The 17,560-nt window shown below is 38.5% G+C and overlaps 1 protein-coding gene across 3 annotated transcripts in view; it reads right to left on the bottom strand.

The window, feature by feature from the left end:
* Positions 1-240: 240 nt before the first annotated feature.
* RBBP6 (RB binding protein 6, ubiquitin ligase) overlaps positions 241-17,560 on the bottom strand; it is a 40,245-nt gene continuing 22,925 nt past the window's right edge. For 2 of the 3 annotated variants that reach the window (XM_030578344.1, XM_030578345.1), the window contains 11 exons: positions 17,190-17,329; positions 15,102-15,274; positions 14,005-14,108; positions 13,125-13,429; positions 11,289-11,388; positions 11,127-11,205; positions 10,987-11,044; positions 9,400-9,765; positions 8,955-9,056; positions 5,382-7,130; positions 241-3,134 (listed from right to left, as the gene is read on the bottom strand). In XM_030578344.1, coding sequence (XP_030434204.1) covers positions 1,556-3,134; positions 5,382-7,130; positions 8,955-9,056; positions 9,400-9,765; positions 10,987-11,044; positions 11,127-11,205; positions 11,289-11,388; positions 13,125-13,429; positions 14,005-14,108; positions 15,102-15,274; positions 17,190-17,329 — 4,755 coding nt within the window. In that variant the 3' untranslated portion in view covers positions 241-1,555. The remainder of the gene's footprint in view (positions 3,135-5,381; positions 7,131-8,954; positions 9,057-9,399; positions 9,766-10,986; positions 11,045-11,126; positions 11,206-11,288; positions 11,389-13,124; positions 13,430-14,004; positions 14,109-15,101; positions 15,275-17,189; positions 17,330-17,560) is intronic. The other variant, XM_030578346.1, reaches the window with a different exon arrangement.

Here is a 17,560-nt window from a genome sequence, read left to right as displayed (position 1 = left end):
AATGCCTTACCATAAAAATGGGAAATTTGCTGGGAAATGGAGTCCAAAATTCATCTTGATTTATTTTAGCTCGCACAAGCACCTGAATGCTCATCTTTAACCCAATGCTTACTGCATAAAGGGCCGCCCCCCCCCATAAACAGGCTGGAATGAGTTTGTTCTCTCCTGATTGACTGGTCAAACTGCTGCCATCACAAACAACGCCACTTTTGAAGAAAATAGTCTCCACAAGCAGGAAGCCCTAAAACGCTGCTTTTAATTTAAATAGTTTCAAACAGAACTCAATTTAGGTCAAATCCCAGAGCCACTGAAGTCAAGGGGTGTTGCCATCAGCTTTAACTGGTATCAGGATTTGGCTCTTAATTCAGTGAAAAATACTTCTCACCATGTTAACTTTCCAACTGTTGAACACCACTGCTGTCACTTTAATTAAAAAAGTGACATTGTAGGTCTTCTTTAAATTATCAAAATCATTACTTTTACACTTTTTCTGTATTTCCTCTCATCACTCAAAAATGTTTATATAAAAAGCTTGCCTTTCTAATTGGCTTCTTCCTCATTAATCCCAAAATTCTCTGGTATCGATAAGTTACTTCCATGGTGATATACAGGGAACTGTGTCATCACAGTATAAAAACAGCCCATTATAAAGTAAAAGTTTCTATTTTAAAGACAAATATCTTGGTGATCAGCAAGATACAAAAGGAAATACAGAATATAGGACATGTTTCCTAAAATACATTTGTAAACATCTGCCAGAGTGTGGCAATGGTTCTTTAACATAAATTGGAACAACGCTGACATGTGACAGCTATATATATATATATATATATATACTGGCTAGGTACAGTGGCTATTTATTCAGGTAATATACCTTTTTAAACATAAACACATCTAGCTGGCATAACCTGGCACATAAAAAAACCTCTTTTTTGCAACACCATCCTTTATTAGCACAGCTCAAAACTTTCCTCAAGTTCTACTATTTTTTTGTTTTTGTTTTTAAAAACTGTTATATTAGATTCAGTACATTTCGGCTGCCTAAAAGCTTTCATTTGTCATTTTTGTCTGCTGCTGTTCTTACCCATACCCTGTTTATGTTCAGCTACTATTGCAAATTCCATCACATTGAATAAAGTTTACTGAAAACTTTTTATTGTAATCAAAATGTGACATAACAGGGCTGTAATGTATTCTGCAAATCATTCTGCTGATATTTCAGAACTGATATCAGCGCTTTCTGCCAGGCAATTAAAAAAAATTCAAATGTGAAAATTTTCACAGTACAGTAAACTCCACCCAAACTAATTAACGGTGGTTAAAAATAAGATGCCTCAGCAAAACCTTTCATGTTACATGGTCACAACTCACAATTCTGTACAAAATGTTCACTTTATAAAGCTCTGATGTAAAAATCAAATAATCAAGCAGCAATATTTTAAGTGCAGCACAGGGTCTTTCATGTCATTATTTACAAAGCTTGAATTTGTTTACATTATAACAAAATTTAATACAGATGACTTAATAATTAAGTCAATTTTTCTTATCTGTCATTTTATACAGCGACAGATTTCACTTTTTGGTCATCCTTCTCTTTCTCCTTTTCTTTATCTTTGCTCTTCTTGGATTTTTTCTTCTTGTGTTTGTGTTTTTGGCTTTTCTCCAATTCAGATTCATTTCCAGTGTGTTTCTTATGCTTCTTGTGTTTTTTATGCTTCTTGTGTTTCTTTTTGTCTTTTTTCTTTTTCTTTTTCTTGCTGTCCTGACTCTCTGCTGAGCTTGCACTGCTGCTGTGGCTTCGAGTCTGACTTTCAGAAGGGCTTTGACTACGGCTGCGGCTAACACTGGGACTACTTTGACTCTGATTTCTACTTACGCCAGGTTGGCCAAGCGATGCTTTAACTGCTGTCTCTTTAGATTTATCCCCTGCCTTTTCTTTCAGTTCTCTAGTATTTCTTCCTATAGAGTCCTCATCTTTTGTCGACACATTACTCTCGCTGTCACTTTCATTGTAGTCTGGTACAAATGCAGCCTCATCAGTTTCTCTAGTTAAGTCAGAAGAGAGTCGAGAGGAGTGGCTTAACTGAGGCTTAGGTTTGATGGTGCTCTTGTCACTCTGCCCAGTAGCATGTTCTCTCTCATTTTTTGCATCCGGTGAGCTGTGTTTGTAAGATGACTTATTGCCACTTATGTCTCTGTCTTTATTGCTCTTTGTTTCTGATATGTGTTTCTCTCTTTCTTTACCCGAACTTCTATCTAGAGATCTGTGTTCATCAGATGAACGTTTGGAATCATACGCTGTTTTGTGATCATACTGTCTTCGGTCCCTCTGAGGGCTGTAACTGCTCCTTTTGGACTCTACAGTTCCCTTTTTGGACACTTCTGTACGTTCATCTCTTGGTTTACTCTTCTGGCCTGATGCACTCTCTCTATTTCGAGAAGGGGAGTCTTTTCTCCTTGTTAACTCATTCTTTTCATCTCTACGCTTGAAACTAGAATGATCTCTGCTGCTATCATAGTCAGATTTTTTATCCCTGTTAGGAGTAAAATCTCTAGCAGAAGATCCACGCCCAGTATCATGTTTATCTGAAGATCTGCTGTCTTTGGAAGATTGAGAAAGGTTTTTTAGGTTTCCTTGTTCAGTCCCACGTTCTGAATGGCCTTTTTCTGGTTGAATACTGCTCTTCCTTCTCTCAGAAGTGTCCCTGTCTGACACAGAATGATCCCGGTCTTTGGTTTTCCCTTTTTCATTTGATACAGAATTTTTTGAACTTTTTGCTTCATGCTGGGAGCTTTCATAATTTGCTTCTTTTGCAGTTTTCTGTGGTTTTTCCAAAGGCTCATTTTCTTTTTCATTGTGTTTCACAGGGTTTGTGGGCTTAGCACTGACATTTTTTACAACACTAGCAGGTTTTCCTACATTTGAAGGTGCTTGCGTAGATTTAACATCTTCCTCTTCAGACTCAAAGTCATCTTTATCCCACTTTGACTGAGGAACCTGTATCATAATAATGACATCTTCAGCAGGGGCTGTTATATCATTATTATACTCTTCCATGGTCTTAATGACCGTTCGTTTTGCATCTGGCTTTTCTTCAGACTTTCTAACAGGGCTGCCTCCAGTAGAGCTAGTGCTAAGGTGGGAGGAAAAAATAAAAAAAATATACATTAATAAAGACCTAAAATCCAGTTACAGCAGATTATAGAGTACATCACTTTGATTAACAAAAATAAAGTTTAATTTCACAATTTAAAATCTAAATCTTCAATATTCCTTCCAAAAAAATTCATATTATAAAAATGGGCAAGAGAGGATGATCCCACAGGGTAGAAAATATGAGCCATAAATTAATATAGTTATCTCCCTACTATGCATTTAATTAGTTTATGCATTAGATTTCCCAATCGGATAATCTCGTCTGATAATTCCTGTGTGTCCTAGTTCCTTCACCTCTTCAACTGGGAGATCAGCAACCAATGAGACTAATTTTCATCTGTCCAGTGGACCCATGCCACCTGTTAGTTTTTTTCTAGATATCACATTTATTTTTAAAAACGCCTGTTACAGTAATCCAAAAAAATCCCATCCTAGATGAGTCTATTATCTTGCTTTTAGCAGTAGCCACACGTAATGGAAAGGCAGCAACATGTTCTTCTCAGTCCACACAATAAATGAGGCATAGTACACACAACCAGTTGGGCAATACTATACATGAGTGGGTGATAGATAGGGAGCAGCCGCAGCATCAGGTGGTGTACCTCTGCACCCCCCAAACTGGGTCCTGCATGGAGTGGAACTTGGCTGAATTCGAGGATTTAGCTCAAAGAATCTGTTTTACACGAATTTGATTTTTAATAGATGAGACTGTAGTTTAAGGCCTTGTCTACTGCAGGGGTCGGCAACCTTTCAGAAGTAGTGTGCCAAGTCTTCATTTATTTACTGTAATTTAAGGTTTCGCGTGCCAGTAATACATTTTCACGTTTTTAGAAGGTCTCTTTCTATAAGTCTATAATATATAACTAAACTATTGTTGTATGTAAAGTAAATAAGGTTTTTTAAAATGTTTAAGAAGCTTCATTTAAAGTTAAATTAAAATGCAGAGACCCCAGACTGGTGGCCAGGACCAGGGCAGTGAGAGTGCCACTGAAAATCAGCTCATGTGCCGAAGGCGGCACGTGTGCCATAGGTTGCCTACCCCTGGTCTACAGGAACAATCAGTTCACAGCAATCGGGGGCATGAATCTACCCCACACGAGCCTGCCACAGACTAAGGCCTGGTCTACATGAGGAGATTAGGTCAGCATAACTACATTGCTCAGGGGTGTGAAAATCCACACCCAAGCAATGCTATTAAACTGATGTAACCCTGAGTGCAGAACAGTGCTAGGTGAATGGGAGAATTCTTGCGTCAACCTAGCCACACCTATTGGGGAGATGGAGTACTTACTGCGAAGGGAGAACCCTTCCCATCAGCGAAGGTAACATCTACACTGAAGCATTGCAGCTGTGCACCACAGTAGCAGTTTATGTGTAGACAAGCCCTAATTGTCCATGTGGACTCTGATTATGTGCATTAACAGTTCGTTAATGTGCTTTGATCTAGTTCCATTTCAAAGAGGACTAGCTCAAAGCACATTAAACTGTTAATGTGCCTCAGCAGGGTCAGAACCCAGCTTGCGGTGAACTAAATGTTTTGATAGACAAGCTCATGTACAAACAATTGTTTGTACAGGTTGAACCTCTCCAGTGTTGCACCCTTGGGACTTGACCAGAGAATATGCCAAACTACAGGAGGTCAATGCAAAGTGCCAGCGGGTCTCCACAGGCACAGGAAGTACAGGTGTGGGGGGTGCTGCAGCACCCCCAGGCTTTGTGCCATCTGTGGCCCCCGGCATGGGGCTCCTGCTGCCACCAAGGGTCCCGGCCACCAGCCCCACCCAATGCTGGCCTCAGGTCCCAGCCACCAGCCCCATGTCCTCCCGTTCCCTCCCAGAGCTTGAATAGTAGCGAATCAGCTGTTTGTGGCACTCCAGAAGCACTGGGAGGCAGCAGTAGTAGTTGATAAGCGTGGGGCCACCAGGGTGCGAGAGGTGCAGGGCAGCGGGGGGAGCTCGGCACCGAAGGATGCTCCGCACCCACTATTTTTTCCCCGTGGGTGCTGCAGCCCAGAAGCACCCATGGAGTCGGTGCCTATGCTGGACCACTGATGTTACTGGACCAGGGAGTGCTGGATTAGAGAGGTATAAAACTAACACTGCTTGATTTCGGTTCATGTGCTCATTTTACTACCAATTTAGTTGCTCCTGTCATTAGACGACTCAAAGATTTTATGTTATGGTGAGTAGGAGACAAAACGAGTAAAGAGGAAATCTGAAGGTACCTGGTGTAATCTACAAGAGTTGAACTCGATCCATCAGCTGCTGTTACTTTTCTTCTCATTTTTCCTTTCACTTTTTCTTGTTTAACTTTGCTGCTGGGTGGCTCAGGTTTCTCGGCAGGTTCTTTTGTAGGAGGTACATTTTCCCCACTTACAATCTTTTTGCCTGTTTCTCGGTTTAGTTTAATCTTTTTTGCTGGGGCAATCAGAGAAGCAGCTTTGTCCTTTTCAGGAGATCTCTCTGCTTTCTCACTATCAGGCTCAGTTTTTCCCTTTGGTGATGGTTTCACTTCAGCAACTTCTGCTTTAGAGGTTTTTAAAGAAGTGGTTTCATGTTCCTTTTCTACCTTTTCCTCTGCCTTTCTTTTTCTTTTTTCAGGTTTTGTATCAGTAAGTTTACTTTTTTCCATTGTTTTTTTTGACTTCTCTTCCTTGCTTGATGGCTTTTCTGGCTTGGATTCTTTTGGATGCTCTTTCTTTACTTTTTCGTCCTTGGCTGGTCTGGCTTCTGGATGCTCTTTTGTCACTTTTGGGTTACCTTTCCGAGGTGTGCCAAGTGCCTTCTCATCCTTTTGAGATGACGTCGATTTAGTATTGTCTGTCTTTGGCAACTCCTCCTTTGCTTTTTTCACAGGAGGCTCAGTTCGAGGAGACTTTTCACGATCAGCCTCTGCTTTTTCTTGGGGTGCTTTAGATGGTTTTACTAAACTGTCTTTCTTGGTAGCGGCAGTTCCTTCTGTTTTTCGTTTTGTCTTGTCAACTTTTACTTTAGGTTTATCTTTCTCTTTTTTCTCTTTTTCAGATACTGGTTTAAAAGCAATAGAATCTGCTTCCATGGGCTCATCTCTGACAGGTGTAGCATCATCCCTACTTGGGAGCATGAACAGTGAGTCAGTTTTAATTTCTTCCCCCCCACCAGGCTCTCTGGGCTTCCGCGAGCCTTCCAACAATTCAGCATTGGGAAAGCCTTCACTCTCTTCCCCTTTCTTTCTCTTTCTATGCTTTTTATGTTTATTTCCTTTGCCATCTCCTGACGGATTTTCAGCTTCCTTTTCCTTTGATTTTGTAGGATCTTTAATGTTGTGGCTTTCTCGGGCTGAAGGCTTTTCTGGATAATTGCTACCTATATTGCGACTTCTATGGCTTTGTCCACTAGCAAAATCCTCTCTACGACCCCGAGCATATGGGGAATTCTCTCGCCTGGATCCTGGTGGACCAAATCGGTCTGGAGAAAAGTTCTCTCTATTCACTGGAGGTCTAGGCTGAGTTCCAGCAGCATAGCCCTTGTAAAACTTTTCATACCACTCTCGATAGTTCCTTTCCCATTCTCTGTATCTTTCCTTTTCAAATGGATCTCTAAAATCAACAGATCTGCCATAGTATGCTTTCATGTCATATGGTGGAACTTCTCTATACCGGTTAATATATTCTCTCTCCCCCTCTCCTTGAGGTACAGTCCGCTTAGTGGGGGATTGGCCTCTAAAAACTGGAGATCTTGATCGTGAATGGTATCTTCTATATGCGGGTGACCTTGATCTCGAACGATGATATCCATGGGACCTTGACCTAGAACGATAGTTACGACTCTTCCCCCTGCCTCTTCTTGGGTATGGAGGTGATCGTGAGTATGAACGAGAGTGTGAGCGACTAAAGGATCGAGAGTAGGAACGGGAGCGGGATGAACCTGATCTTGACTTGGAGTACGTATATGAACTTCTAGAGTAAGATGAAGCACTATATGGTGACTTGGACCTTAAAAACAAAAAAAAAAACAAACAACAAAACACTTTTAATGTAAAATAATTCCTTCACTCTGCTTTAAAAAAACCAAACAAACCCTCCTCCCAAAAAAATATTTTTCCCTTTTCTATATTCTGTTACCAGAACCACTGTCGGCAGTTAACACAGTCATAATGCCACTGCATGCTTCTTACAAGTAAATCCGTTGGTAACAGTGTCTCTACACATGACATGCAAAAGTTGCTCTTTTGATTCCGCTAGCATAACAATTGGTGCAGGAAGACTACAAGCCCAGTGTCTAGCCCCATCACTCATTTCCATCATATTAACTACCATGTTTGTTAATTGATTTAAGGTGGTGTATAGTGGCCTCTACTGGTATGTGTAAGCACAGACAAATATTTCATCACTTGGCAAATCAGTCTGCTGTACAGATCATTTATGTTGCAACAGGATGCTAAAAGGGCAAGTCTTAATGGCTAAAGTGCAGAACCAGGCATTAGAAGACCATGAATTAAGTTGAAGACAAAGCTAAATCTTAACAAAATGCCAGCTCAGTCACAATTTAACTTTACTGCTTATTTGGCAATTTGCACAGTGTGCATAATATTCTGTACTGCAACATGACATACGATATTATATAACTAAAGCTTTCAGCTAGGACTCCTCACTGGAGATAAGTGCAATACATTGATAAAGCCTAAGAACAGTGACCTTGTTTCAAGTAAAATCACATTTAAAAGCTTTTAAGCTTTCAACTTGTAACTTTTGGTAATACTACAAATGATTCAGTGTTACTACCAATACTGTGATTTGTATGGCGTTATTACTGAAGAATTTTTCAGACCAACATTGCAGAACAGATCTGTACTATTAGGGTGGGAAGCTTATAAGGACTTTCAGGACACTGAAGATATTTTCCTGGCAGAAACTTTTAAAAAAAATGTCTAATATAACATGCCACTACACTTTCATCAGTTCCCCGTGAAATAGCCCTTCAACCATAATTTAACAAATGTTTTCAAAAAAATTAAACACAACAACAAATATGCTTTTTTTCATTCCTGAGAAAAGCTGAATGAAGTAAAGTGAACTTAATGCTAGTGAAAGGCACCAGATACGCAGTCCTGGAAGTTAAACTCTTCCAAAGTATCCATAGATTAGATGACACACAGGCAGAAGTAATGGAGTCTTTTCACACTTTGCTAAGAAACATCTACAGAGTCACGTAGGGAATTCAGTAAGCACATCTACTCAGTTTTTCGTCTGTGATGAGATATGGTATGTCTATACTACCCGCTGCATCGGCGGGCAGCGATTGATCCATCGCATCTAGTCAGACACAATAAATCCATCCCCGAGTGCTCAACTGTCGATTCCTGTACTCCAATGGCACGAGAGGGGCAGGCGGAGTTGACGGGGGAGCGTCAGCAGTGGACTCACCACAGTTAAAACACTGCGGTGAGTAGATTTAAGTATGTCAACTTCAGCTATAGCTACGTTATTCACATAGCTGAAGTTGCACAACTTAGGTTGATTCTCTCCCCACCCCACCCTGGGCAGTGTAAACCAGACCATAATCTACAAGGATGTCATCGCAGGCATAGAGATCTCCCTCACCCAAACTGGACTAAGTCGTAATTCCAGATGGGTCAAACTGCTGCAAGATTATAAAAATTTCCAGTCAATTACAATCAGGACCAAATATTACCAATGATCTAACCATGAAACTTGCATCATATTGCTAATCCCTCTGAAGAAAGAGGGGTGGAGTGGAACTCTCTTTTATTCTGCTAGATTAGTTGGGTCTGCATTACAGACATGTAAAACAATTACCTGGAAAATGAGCGTCTGCGTTCCTTTTGAATCTTCTTGTATTCCATCAGTTCTTTAGCAAAATCATTTGTAAACTCATCGAGTTTGGACTTTTTCTTTTCTCTGTTAAAATAAAATGATAGTTTCAACATATACACATAAAAAAGACATCAAGAAACAAATATTAATATTAAACATTTACATTGCATGCAAATAAAAAACGAACACCCTATTTTTATGAAAAACTAATATTTTCTATATGAATTTCATGGCAAACTTTAGAATTACAGTTGTCTTGTTTTAGTTTTGTAGGTTTACTACCTTGTAATGCAAAGCACATTGGAAAATTTGCTTTATATGTCACTTTTGCTTATAGCAGATGCACTTTAGTGTAATTGCTGTCCAATATGCTATTGAAATAGAATAATGAAAAATAATGCAACTTCATTCAGAGCCAAATACTTACTCCTCTTTAAGTCTCCGCTGCTCTCTGTAAAATTCCTCCCTAGATAAAGGAGGTGCTTGTGTCGTTGGGATGGTATTTGAATGAGCCGTTGGTACTGCTGTTGGTACCCAAGGTGTTGATATGTTTGCAGGAGCTGGGGGGTATCCTGGTGGGGGGACATTGTACCCAGCAGGTGGAGGCTGACCAGGTGGAAACTGAGGAGGAAACTGTGGTGGAGGTACCCCCGGTGGAAGAGGAAGTGCATGGGGAGGTGGAGGAAACAGGGGAGGTGGAGGCACAGTCACAAAGACAGGTGTTGATGCTGGTAATGTTGGGGCCTGAGTCCTTTGTGTACGTTCACTATGCGGGCGTCCTCGATTTGAACTTCTAAAGAAACCCAAAAACACGTGTCACTGTTTGTTACACTCTGCCCTTATTTTAAAAGAGGAAAGTGAAGGAAGCTTGTGTCCATCTGAGGGCATTTCCTGTCCTTGTCCTCAATTTAAGTCTCTTAAACTCCACCCTGCTTATATGTCTTCTCATTTCATTCTATATTCCTCTTGCTCCTGACTCTCCCCTCCATATCCTCACCCCCAACTGCTCCCTCAATCTTCTTTCCTCACTCTCAGTTTTGCAATTTTGGACAGATGCTCCCTATGCTTACAACAGTCTCCCACTTTGTGTGTACCAAATGCCCACTGCTCCTGCACCAATCTTTGATACATTTAACACTTTGCACTTGAGCACTTCTCATCTGCAACGCACTCTACAAATGTTAACTCATCTTCTCTTGGACTTCTTTAAACTTCTTTCTTAGAGTCTTCCTATGTTGTTGATCTCACAATGATGCATCTGCACTTTCTTGTGCCTGAACTGCTGTCCTGTTTATTGACTCAGAGTTTAATATATTTGTGGTATGGATTTTTTTTTGAAGTGTTTTGTAAAGTGCTATGTATGCTTACAGCACAACAACAATCAAATAAATGAATATACATCCCAGAAAGAATGATTAGCTCGATGATGACATAGGATTGAAAGGGATCAGTTTCACCATTTGAAAGCACTAAGTCAGAGAACCCAAAATTGCTGTAAGGTAAATGTTATGTTTTTTTTTATTTGCATAATTTAGTCATCTTAAACAATATCAACCAAATTCTTTAATAAACAGAACTTATAACTCTGAAACTGATTTCCAGTGGCTTCAAATAACAAAGCCAATTCCTTCAGCCCTATTCTGCAAACTATCAAGAGGGAAGTTTTCCACCTGATTTTTTTTTAATTATATTTGAGATTTTAAAATCTTTTTAATGATTTATTCTTTGAAAGTGGGTTTATTTTTTGCAATATCTTGTAGATTACACTCAAATTTCCCTTTATGTAATCCTAAGGAAATCTACAGTCCCAATTTGTTAAAACAAATTCAGATGAAAGCATATAAACATGGTAATTACCATTTGGCTTAGATTCACCACACCTGTCTACATATACTTAGGTAACAAGTGGTTTACAGTGAAATATGTTCAATAACCAAATCACAGTTAAATTTAACAAATTAGCAAGCTGCTTAAAAGCACTACAAAGTGAAATGTTTTTTGCAAATATACTTACGGTTCCCAGCCTGGCCTATTGCCTGCAGAGCGAACCGTATTGGTTCTTATTGGCTGACCTATTTGGGGAAAAAAAAATTCTGTTCAGATAAACTGAAGAAATATTTCTGTAAGAACAGGGCTAAAGTTATGGTTACTCACCAGTAGTGGGTATTGACTGTCCTTGTGAAGTCAACTGGCCTTGTAATGCTGGCTGTCTTAGTACAGGAACCTGGTAGCCCTTAGGGATCAAGAGGGAAAAATCAGAAGAGAAGCTTTCTCAAAACATAAAAAACTCATTATATATGCTCAAGTAAAATTTACCTTCTCTTCCATCACAGTGCTAATCGATAGAGACGAAGAAGTTTTAGAATGTTCGGAGGCTGTCACAATTGCAGCAGGAGGTATAACACTATCAGCATCACTGGGAAAAGAAAAAAAAAAAGGACAAGATTTGTGACATTCAAATATGGTGTTTTAAGTTATTGAAAGAAAAAGGACTGAGGTAAATAAGAAAAAGCTGCACTATTTTTAATTATTGCAAAGAAGAACATGTTGCATAAAAACAGATTTAGGACTGTAAAAAAGGTAAAGTACAAGTTCACTGAAGGAGAGGGTCAGAAGGGAACACAGATAAGTTTTCCAGAGTAGCCTCTATATTTTCACATGCAAGTTTTAGATTGTGTACATTTAGACTTTTACATACAAATCTCAGTTCCAGGGTGTGTAAAATTTAGTAGAGACATACTTTCAAATAGAAATTTAGTGGCTGGGATGAGATCATTTTGAAATATGGCACTCAGGTGTTTAATGATATAGGTATGCGATACTGTATTTGTATTGTATCCTTGTATTTTGCTATGATACTCAGACCTGAAGAGCAGCTGTGTGTAAGCTTGAAAGCTCATCTCTCTCACCAACAGAAGTTGGCCTAATAAAAGATATTACCTCCCCCACCCTGTCTCTCTAATAGGTAGGCTGACACTTTGTTTGACAGAGGTACTGTCTTTTAGGTTCAAACCACAGAGCTAGAGACATGACCCTTCAACTACAGTTTATTTTTTTTAAAGCAGACTTTAATGTAATTTCGTAGGAAGTTGTTTTGGACCTTAAATTTACAGTGTGAAGAGTTAAATTTACATAGCTTCTAATTAATGCTCTCTAACTCACTATGCCTCAAATCTACATATGTCACTGTTGCTTTGATTTATGTATTTCATTGCCACTAGGTCAAACCCTGTATGATGTAGATGATAGAACTTGAGCAGAAGGAGCGATATGAATGTAAATGGTAAGTTTTACCTGTAGACACATTTTTGTAGTTTAAGAGAATGCACAGTGTCTCCTCAGTAGAAAGAAAAGCAAACATAATAGGAGTCAAGAATGCTTTCCAATTGGAAGAGACTGATGTATCAAGCAAAATGGTAACTTTAGCAGCCGCTGTTCGCTGCTAAATTTAGAGACTGTTCCCCCAGAAAAGATAGTGGGAGAAGAGTTCCTATAAGAAAGTAATCCTACACTGGGAGAGATTTAATAGTGACAAAACAGTCACCAAGGTAAGTGCTTCTGGAGAACTGGCTGCTCTTGAGTGATGCATGTCACCAACATATCACAAAACTGAGTCTTTATTTAAAAGAATTGTGAACATCTCCAAAAGAGCAGACTAATATAACTAATTCTTCTACAAAGAAGCAGATACACATGAATGAAATAAGACTTGGTATGCCTCAAATACCTCAAATAGATAAGAAAAGTCTATAGAAACAAATGCTTGAGTACCATTCTCCCAGTATCTCATGGAGTCACTACTAAAAGGAGAAGGTCTCACAAGGTCATGAAGTGTTCACAAGTTGGATATACATAATGTGTCAAAGAACACATCACTGATTTCAAGGAGGAGTGGAGGGGGGAAAATTAAGTTTGTGAATTCCACCCTAGCAGAATACAAGGTGAATGACCTGTTAAGTTACAGCAGGGAAAGTGAAAGACAATATGATAAATGAGAACCTCCAATGCTGTACTTGGAGCTGGAAAGGAGAGGTTTGTCTGTTAACTATCACTAAAGCACATATAAACAGCTACCAAACAAGATAAAGCATTAGAAGTAAATGTAAGTGGAAAACTAGCATTAACATTTTTATTTCTTTTTCAATTACTTACTGAAAAGGTCCTTCTGGTTTTTCAGAGTGAAGAGATATGGACATTGTTGCAGAGATATCAGCAGCAGGTGTGGTGGCAGAAGACTGATTTACTGGCAAAGTAGTCGTCACAGATGACTGACTAGGAATCAATGATGATGTTAGAGAAGGTGAAGAAGTGACTGGAATCATTAGAGGATCCTGTTGTCTGGAAACTGGAGGCCTTACTGCAGGTTGCAGGTTCCGCTGAACTGTCGGTCTTGGTGGTTGTATCTGCTTACGGAGCCTTTTTGTGTAGCCAGTTTCATTTTTGAAGTTGTTTACAGCCTAGAGGTAGAAAAATCATTGTTACATAAAAGTTTTTATGTACATTAGGATCCCTATAAAAAACTTGCTTCACTAAGCGTTAAGGTTGAACTATTATCTGTAGTTTTCAGAGCTAACAACCACTTTGAGATAAAAAAGGAAGTTCACTCTCTACAGAGCTATCGTATGAGGCTGTCCTCAGATGCACGAACAGCGCTGTGTCCGTTTATACTGTCTTCATATCTGCAAGCTTCTCTTCACAACAGCGAAAATTGGAAGCACGATTTCTTCTTGTGTAAACCAACAATCAAACATCCTTTTGACAACATATATATATTGAACTATGAAAATATCTGTCTATGTTTTTTGCTGAAATCTAGAAATGAGCCAATTTTTTAATCTCCTAAATCAGAAATTTGCTAGCTGTATTTTTAAAAGTGATAATTTCAAAATAAGCAATTAACAGATTTGAAAATGCAAATCTCAACCAGTCCTAATTATGGTGATGGATCCATGAAGTAGAATTTTCTTGCCTCTTAGCTACTTACAAATAAGATGAGCTTTTCTTACATACATTATATGTAAAGTGAAGTTACCTGGCGTAAGAATTTGTTGGCAATTAAAGCATCAGGGGAAACATCTGTTTGATGACAAGTTGGGCAAGTATGTTCCTCTGATTCCAATAGTGATGTTCTGATACCTGTGAACAAACAGAAGTACCTGAGCTAACAAATATTTGAGTCATACTTTACTCTCATATCCCTGTACACAACTAAAATTGGGGTCCAGAGGAAACATGGACTGGGCAGAAAACATTTAAACAGGGATCGTGGAGTCCTAGTATGCGGTATTATACTATAAAACAAATTCTGTGACCACACACTAATAATTAACAGTGACTTAACAACAGATAAAGAAATGACAGGTTGATTACAAAGAAATATTTTCTGTAAAAAGAAAGATTTACAGATCATAAAAGAATAGCATCATTTCCATGGCTTTTTGAAAATTCCACCTTAAAAAAAACACCACCACGTTCAGACTTAAACATTGTTTAGTGTTTGCAAATCACAAAGTACAAGATAAAGTTAGTTTCACTGACTCATTGTCATGCACTGACTTAACTAGTTTATTTTCACTGTCTAGTGGAGTGGGATACAATAAGTAATCAACTTAGATTAATGGGTAAAAGCATTAGTAAATTAGATTAAGATTATATTTTTAACTAACTGTCCTTTTAAAAGAGAAGTTTGAACAGTCTCTTTCCTCTTGTTTGAGCCTCCAGTTAATTGCCCGTGTTGTATTTGGGATACTAACAATTTATATGGCAAAGTGATAACAACTATTACCAAATCAAACAAGAGAACAAAGGATAAGAAGGGCTTGAGAAAGCATTTATTCAAACTCGGTGTGTTCAACATCAGTGACTATAAAAAATAATTATAAAAGCGTTCACTTCTTATGTTTCTACATCCCTATGTAAAAAGTTCCCCTAATCTGAGTTCCAGCTAAAGTTATCTCCAGCATTCTTCCTTTGCCCCAAGATAAAATGCAAGAATTTTCTGGCTAATAGAGACCCATGTTTCAGAATGAAGAGGAGGAGTACAGCAATTGTTGTTAATTCAGATTCCTGTTCATTTTACACGATCATTTGGCATTTCGGTTAACTGTAATGTCAGACTAGGGCACTTACATTCATCACAATAACTGTTTCCACAGCAGGGAATGACAACGGCATCATTCATTATATCTTTACAGATGAGACATAACAATTCGTCTGGAATAGGATCGTCCTCTTCTGAGGAGGAGGATGGTTCCTCCGGGAGGAAAGGGGGCTTTTCCTTCTTCCCTATAGCATAAGCCTCCCTGAAAGAAATAGTCTTAAATTAAATTATCTGTTTAAAGAAGGAGTATCAAATTTTCAGATTTTATAATAGAATTAATAAATTAAGAAAACACTTGATGAATAGAATTCAACCATGTACTTAGTATTATTTGTTACACAGCAGAGATTTAATCTCTAAACAGGTGATTATTTATTGCATAATTGGCACAGACCAAACATGATACTGTTTCTACATAAGGAGGTACACAATGGAAAAATGAATTGAGATTTAGAAAAGATGGCGTTTTAGCTGTATAACAGGTACCTTTTTTAAATTACAGTATGAACTAGATTTAAAGGTTATGTAGATCCCTCTCTCTCAACACACCACACCAATGTTTTCTTGGTTTCTAACAACCATAAAATATTACCTAAAAATATTTGATATATATTGGTATTTAATGGGATTTTATCAGGTCAAGTAGTTACTTCTATTTTTGGACAAATTTTGATGTACACTACATACAGTGCAACCACATTCAGACCATCTGCCATCACCACCAAAACATCCATATAAACCCAAGTATTTGCACTGATGTATTTTTGTAATCCTTATCCTTCCCTCTCTCTCACTGAGGATGCTATCATTTGTTTTTGAAGTGCCTGCACTATTTACAAAAGGTGCTACTCATCTGCACAAGTGTTTGTTGGATCAGGTAGGACCTTACAGAGAATAACCATTTTCTACTGAGTTAAAACAAATAGGGTGAACTCAGATTTCCTGAACTTCCAGTGCTTTTCCACTAGACCTGCGTTTGCAGTGTGTTTTGCACAAAGGAGTTTAGGATTTACACGTATGAAGAGCTTCAGTATCAGCAAGGTTTTCCAGTGGCATGTAGGTTTTTTTTTTACCTTTTATTGGTACATCTTAAAAAGTTTACATAAAAACACTAAAGACCTTCTGATCTTAAAACCTCTGGTGTCTTGGCTGAAACTGGCAGTTTCATCTAGATCTGCTCAGTGTTTTGCAAGAAACCTATGAAGCAGATGCAGCATAAGCTGAAAATCAGCTTTTAAAAAAGTGCTTAACTACAGCTGCAAATATTTAAAACGTCAGCAGCAGCACTCCTATAACAGAGAAACTGAGGTAGAGAGTTTAGGTGACTAGTGCAATTCAAACCAAGTCAAGGGCACAGAATCTCAGAATCCCAACTCCCTGATCTAGCCAGCAGATAATGCTGCCATCTCAGTGTTGGGCATTTTTATAAAAAGTGTTCACTTTTAAGAAGTTTTTCATTCGAAGACCAACTATTCATTTTCAGTACCTTGTTACTATTATGCTCAAATGAAGGATTTATTGTAAGCCAAAGCTTTCTAACTAGCAATGGAAATGGACAAGATCAGATGCCGTTGCTGTACACACCCCAAAATGTTTTAGGCTTTTGCTATGTTTACATAGCCCAATATTCACTACCTTAGCTCTAATTTCTATGAACAAATATGCATGCTTTATGACATATTAAAACATTAGCACAGCATATTTCAGTCAAGGCTTTCCAAACATTTTACTGCCACAGAGGATTACTTGCAACAGCAAACTGAACACAAATCCGAGGGGCAGAGAGGGTGCCTGCACATGGTGACACACACCTGTGTATTTTGTGCATATATCTGCATAGCAAGTTACGAGTATATGTACAAATGCAACAAGAAAAAGGTTAAAATACATTTAGACCAGCTTCAGGGGGTACTAATATTTTCCCAGGTAGAACCACAATGACAAGTTTGCCAAGGTTGCACCCCGTTATACAGACCAGACTGTAGCCACTCTGATACTGAACTAGAGCCTTTGGAGATTACAGACCCCAACCTATGTTGTTCCATTTGATTTAAGTATTTGCACATGCAGCCTCTGTTGGTTATACTTTGGCCACCTCTATAGTACTAAATACTTACGCATCAATAGTTGGTATTGCATATTTTCCTGTGTTTGTAAGCATAGCACCCTTTGTATTGGGATCTTTCACTTCCATCATGAAACTCCTGGGAATTCCTGTGCTCTTTTTAATCCTGGGAACAGACTCAAAATTTTTGTCCTGTTAAGAAAAAAAATCCAGATATATTTCAGCTTCAAATGGAACCCGTTTAAAAGGACATCTGAATGCGTAAGTGTATATAAGCGATACAAAAATCTGTATTTTTTTTTTCCTTTGCAAATATGAGGACTGCATGATAAATTCATATAATTCCTTAACGGACTAAGACACTGCAAAGAATCAGGCAGGTGTTTTGAACTCAATGGGACAACTCCTGTGCTTGAAGTCAAA

This window comes from Gopherus evgoodei, chromosome 10 (genome assembly GCF_007399415.2).
Source record: "Gopherus evgoodei ecotype Sinaloan lineage chromosome 10, rGopEvg1_v1.p, whole genome shotgun sequence".
NCBI lineage: Eukaryota > Metazoa > Chordata > Testudines > Testudinidae > Gopherus > Gopherus evgoodei.
The sequence above is the reverse complement of the archived record's forward strand: the minus strand, read 5'-3'. Positions and strand labels throughout refer to the sequence as shown.